The 6000-nt window shown below is 34.5% G+C and overlaps 2 protein-coding genes across 2 annotated transcripts; both read right to left on the bottom strand.

Moving 5' to 3' along the window:
• Positions 1-1768: 1768 nt before the first annotated feature.
• Positions 1769-3484, bottom strand: apoa2 (apolipoprotein A-II). Its single transcript, XM_043262085.1, has 4 exons — positions 3362-3484; positions 3049-3085; positions 2309-2537; positions 1769-2195 (listed from the first exon to the last, which is right to left on the bottom strand). The coding sequence occupies exons 2-4, from the start codon at positions 3083-3085 to the stop codon at positions 2036-2038; spliced, it is 426 nt and encodes a 141-aa protein (XP_043118020.1). The 5' UTR covers positions 3362-3484; the 3' UTR covers positions 1769-2035.
• A 1128-nt stretch (positions 3485-4612) lies between these two features.
• On the bottom strand, positions 4613-5645 carry apoc4 (apolipoprotein C-IV). Its single transcript, XM_043262046.1, has 4 exons — positions 5469-5645; positions 5313-5355; positions 5118-5199; positions 4613-4995 (listed from the first exon to the last, which is right to left on the bottom strand). The coding sequence occupies exons 2-4, from the start codon at positions 5353-5355 to the stop codon at positions 4812-4814; spliced, it is 309 nt and encodes a 102-aa protein (XP_043117981.1). The 5' UTR covers positions 5469-5645; the 3' UTR covers positions 4613-4811.
• Between the last annotated feature and the right edge of the window lie 355 nt (positions 5646-6000).

Here is a 6000-nt window from a genome sequence, read left to right as displayed (position 1 = left end):
TAATCAAACAGTTGATGGACATTGTATTTCTTTCCCTACATAGAAGTCAAAGGGGACCAACAATTTGTTTGGTTCTTCAGAAATGTTTAAAATATCTTCTTTTGTCTTCAACATAAGAAAGGAAATGATACATGTTTGGAATGACACGAAAGTGAGTAAATCATGACAAAATGTTCTTTGGTGCACTACTCCTTTACACGGAACCCGTCCATCACACAGAAGGTTCTTTATAGTGGTAAAGGGTTCTTAAATGTTCATCACACTAATTCAATATATAAGTATGAGCTCTTTTAGTTTCCGTGAAAAAAAGAAGGTTGATGAATGTGATAATCTAAAAGAAACAAGGCACTGGCAATGATTTAGCAGATATTGTAATGAGACATAGTTACAGGCTTCTTTGAACCTTAGTGATGATCCATTAATGCTGGTGTCATTTAAAATGCTTGTTTGCTTGGTTGGAAAATGTTATATATATATATATATATATATATATATATATATATATATATATATATATATATATATATATATATATATATATGTATATATATATATATATATGTTTAATATTTTATATTTGTATATTATATATACGGCATATTGTGTGTGTGTTTGTGTGTGTGTGTATGTGTGTGTGTGTGTGTGCCTATGAGAGAATGATAGAGATGTATGTAATAAACCCAAACCCAGTAAACTCAGCATGTTGTTACCTTTGGAAAACCATTAATATCTTTGATTCTGACTTCCACATGATCACTCCACAGGTAAAGACTCTTGTTGCACACTTGAGGGCATTATTTCTTTAAAAGCCATAGACAGAGCTTCAGACAGTTAAGCTGTTCTCCACACTAGACTCTTTATGGTTGCCTTATTTGTTTTGTTTATTTATGGTTAAAAGATACTTAATATTCAAAAATAGTATCACTTTGTACGGACAGAGAATAAAATTAGACCTGAATTGACCTATATTGTGGCACTGTCATCTAATGCTACTTCATAGCTTAATCAAATTCATTTTATAATTGATTAATTTTACACAGCTATTGAAATGAACTGGATCAACTCATAAACTCATATGGACACTATGTCTTTAGAGCTGCAGCAAGGATGTTATTTTTCTGTGTATTACTGTTAATATGCTTTGAAACAATCAAATGACCTGCATGGGTGTTCTCGGAGGCTGCGTACTTGCAAATCTCTTTGATATTTTAAATGTGAAAGAACTTTTTTTCTTTTTAAGAAAGGGTGAAAATTATGTCCCATTGTTATGCTCCCAGTTTTAATGGTCATCATTAGGCAGATGTTTAAGTATGATCAAATGTAATAGTAATGTATGTCTTATATTATTATTAGTATTATTTGTAGTAATAGTAATAGTATTTGCTATATTCACACTCTCAGACGAAGCTTAATTCTTATTGCTCTTAAACTACTTTATAACCATTATAAAATCTAATTGCAGTAGATATGACAGAAACAAAATGTTCATAAATTATTATCCAAATATCTAAAAGTAAAAATTGTGTGGAACCAGTTATCAATGGCAGGCAGAACATAAGTAGCTGTGGTTGCTTTCTAGCTTATTCTTTGATTTCTGTTTAGTTGAATTACGCTTTTCTTGAAAATAATTGCGTTTTTGTTCAGATTTTGTGCATATGTACAGTACATTTAGGTCTGGAATAAAAAATATAAATAAATGTCTTATATGTTTTAGTTTTTGTTATGAAACAGCACGCATTCTAGTTAATCAGACTCAAAACTCAAAAGCTCAGGTTTGCACTCTCCAGATGTTTTTATTTAGAGCGAGTCGTCTTGTTTCTTTATGAGGCACACAAAATCACATAATTCATACTCTAATAATGCTGGCTTGGATGTTATTTATTTTCCTGCACTGAACAGAATGGTATCAAATACACAGATACAGTATATACATGCACACAGCTGTCAGATGGTTTCAGATTCGGATCCATTATCGAAGCGATGAAAATACATGTTTGCTGGTTTGAAGGAGTCAGTGGCTGAAGATCTGCAGACTCTAACCCTCATGAGGCAGGACGGTATCCAGCACTGGCTTGATGTTGGTGATTGCTTTGTCCAGGTGTTCTCCAATGTAGGGCCGCAGATACATGCCGTAAGCACCAAGCAAAGACATGCGAGCTTTGTCCACAACGGGCGCGAGCTCACTGGCCACACCGCTGGAAGAAGCGCACAAAACATTTTAGATGTACTGACCTGGAATAACTTACATGAACAGCTTTATAATGAAATGCAGTAAGGGCCAGGTTGGCAAGATTCAGGCAGCCCTCACCTGACAATTTTGACGATGCTTTCCACTCTTGGTCTTTTCTTTAGTTCTTCTGCAATTTCTTTGACTTGTGCACCTACTGGTGAACTCTCTAGCGATGGTTCAATGGCTGCTTTGATCTTTTCAAAAGCATTGACGATCCTCTTAAAGAAAACTGCCTTCAGTCCTTCATATTTCTCTACTAACTCCTTGTCAGGTTCTGGCCAATCCTGTGCCCAGACACACACCGACACTACAAGAAGAAGAAAAGACCTTGAGTATAATATAAACTAGTACTTAAACCAAGTTTAGCCACATTTATTGAAGAGTTCCTGATTACTCTGGGTATGTAGTCTGTTTTTCTTTCATGGAGACATTGGAAAAAGAATAGTTTGGACCAGTTAAAGGTCAGTTAAATATCACTATGTGCTAAGAGGCCATTTACTTGTCAGACATTCCTTTATAGAATTAATTCAGAATAAATGGGACATTTTTTTTTTTTTTTTCAAAATTGTCCCAGTTTGTCCTACAAACCTAAATGCAAAAATAGCCTGGATTTGTTATTTTACTGCTGATTTGATCACTTTTAATTAAAACAATTAATCTTCCTCTAAAATTTCCAGTAAGTTGATAACCTAGCCGGATGAGCAAACAGAGATGAAAAGGCCTCAGGCCTGCATTTCTAATATGCCATGTCTTATTATTTTTTGCAGTTTTGCACCAGTTAACAAAAGAGAGAGAACATTTCAAGAACTAGCTTTTACCTTGGAGTGCAAGAATGAGAGCAAATGTCAGCTTCATCTAGAAGAGGAGAAAGAAATGTAGACATGATATGCTTGCCGAATATGTCAGTGAATACAAACATCACCGATTCTCAAAATTTAAAGTCATTTTAAATATGCAAAATCCAAGGATTGACTGCATGTTTAGCGCTTTAATATAATGTTTTGCATTTGGAAAAAAAAAATTGAAAATGCATTTCAGTTCTGTTTAAAATAGCAATGCATTTTCAGTAGTTTTATCCTTAAATGTTATTGCATGCATGTATGAGAGCAACTTGGTGAAGACTCACTTTACCTTGTGCTAGAGAGGTTCCCGTAGAGAGAAATAAAGGACTGGAGTCAAATGCAGTGGCTGCGTCTGCAGTTATATTGTCTGCCGTCCATCCCTATATCTGCCTGACCACTTGACCAAACAAACGTCATCATACACACACACACACTTAGTAACTCAAAATCAATCACACACTCTTGCTGCATGCACACACACCCACCCACGCGGGTCGACCTACAGGGCAAACATGTACACCACGGTTCGCCCACACAAAGTCCACTGTTCCCTTTGTGTGTATTAAAAAAGGAAAATTATGAAACCACTAATCGAAGATGTTCAAGTGCTCTTGGGGTTCGAACATTAAAGATGCATTTAGGATAAAACGCTTAACAGGAACTTTTATTCAAAGAATCCCAAAATATAACATTGCCCATCCCGCAATATAAAAGAATTATGTATATGTATAACCAATTTTTCTTGTAAAGAAAAAGTGTGAAATAATGTAAATCTGACTTTTACATTGTTACTGTATACTGTTGCTATTGTTATTGTATAGTTTTTAGGTTTTTGGTAGGTTTAGGGACATAGAATATGCTCATGCAGAAAATATGCTTTATAAAGGTACAAAGTTGATGTGAGCATGCTAATAAGCACCTAATTAATAGTGATCATTGGTCCCAAATACTCAAATATAATATGCAACCCTTTATGCTTTTTTATTATATACAATAAATAAATATAATTTATATATAGATTTTTTTAACCCACTAGGAGCATTAGACAAGATAAAATTATTTGCACAGCGTATATTATTCAGTTAATAATAAAACAGTTAATTCCAGGTAATAACTGTCTATACAAATGTTTAGAATACATTTAAATAAATATTTAAATAAATGTAAATTTTTAACCTGTTCAGCACTAAATTGACTGATTTTGCTGACTCAGCCGTTTCATTTTTTGCGTGCCAAAATCAATGTAAATAAACTAATGAGGGTTAAGTAAAGGCTGTCCAAAGGTTGTGAAAAAACTTTCCACATGCCAAATTGACAGAAGCAGACCCTAGTGAACTTTCCACTTTGGAACATAACGTGTCTAATCTACGACTTGTGAACCTTTTTTCTTCCTTTTTTTGATACAATATTCATTCAGTTAAAATATTTATTGCTTCTTGCTTCTTGCTTTTTTTTGCACTTCTGTCTTTTCTTTTCCTTTTTTTGTTTGCTTCATTCGCTCACTTATCCATTTCTCTTGCAAAAATTCCACAAAACACTGTACCGTTATCAATGTTTATTAATATGGTGTTAAAAAGAAACATACAGAAAAATAACTATATTAATTTATAGTCTTCATATACATTTGGTCTTCAGTTGTGCATTAATGGCATGACTACATTGGAGATATGATTCGGTTTATTAATTCCACAACGTCTATATCCTGAAAGTCGCGATCGGCCCTTGAAGAATTGCTTTACTTATTGTTCTTGGGTTGCTCTGAAGCTGGGCATTCTGCTTTTCACTCTATCCCACAGGGAATTTGCATGATCTTTTGCCCACTCCACGTAAGGGTCAGCTACAGGTTTGAGATGTTCCTCATAGTACATGCCAGCAAAGCCAGCCACTGTGCTGCCAACGTTTAGAACTTTAGTCTTTGTGTCCCTGCAAAAAAACACACAAATGAACACAGAAGTAGAACAAAATGTACAACAAAATGTTCACTCGTTAAATGCATGCATTGGGCGAATTTTACGTGAGAATGTAGCAGCTGATGAACAACATACCTGTATGCTTGCTTTGCTCTCTCAAGAAGTCCGGCATTGTTTGGAGCAGAAGTGGGCAATGGCTCGGATGATGTCAAACGCACTAAGGAACCATAGATTTAAAGACTTCTGTTGCATGATAGCGATATTTCAGTTCATATATTGAGATACATATAAATCAGTTAATAAAATATACGTGCATATTTAAATCCAGACCTTGCAATGTCACAACCAGAACAAAGAAAATCAATCTGGACATCTGGAAGAACAATCAACTGAATTAGATTAGATCATCACATTACTATTTAGATCTGGAATTGCTTACATGTACATTATTACAGTAAACCTTAAACATATATAGTAAATATGTACCTTTGGCGTTAATGCAGCGGAAGCAACTGTAGTCGTTTTTCTTCAGAAGAAGTACCAGCTGGATATCAGAGACTTTTGTAAAGCTTTTTTTTTTTTTTTTTTTGATAAGCTTGTGTATGGTTCAGAGTTTTCGGTGAAGAATGATATTGTGCTGCAGTAAAGCTGTATTTGAATCAATTCACATTCTGAGAAACAGGTCACACATCATTTCTGAGTAGGCACTGCCTGCTGTTTACTTAGATGAAGAGTAAAAACAGCCCTTTTGGAATTTATGAAACTAATATTTTTACTATAGGAAATGCTGACAGAAAAACCACAATTCACAATTGTATATTTCAGAAGTAGTTTTGTTTGTGGGGTGTCCACTTGATGAATGTGGCGTATACACTTAAAGGCAACTCTCTCTCTTTATTATTCCTGTAACCAGTTGCATTTTGTTTATATGACTGTTAGCACAAATCGAAAATGTTTCAACCTTGATCCACTGAGGCTCCGAACAGAAAAACAAATTTACATTGCATTGCATTTAGGC

The sequence above is a fragment of the Puntigrus tetrazona genome, chromosome 16, assembly GCF_018831695.1.
Source record: "Puntigrus tetrazona isolate hp1 chromosome 16, ASM1883169v1, whole genome shotgun sequence".
NCBI lineage: Eukaryota > Metazoa > Chordata > Actinopteri > Cypriniformes > Cyprinidae > Puntigrus > Puntigrus tetrazona.
The sequence above is the reverse complement of the archived record's forward strand: the minus strand, read 5'-3'. Positions and strand labels throughout refer to the sequence as shown.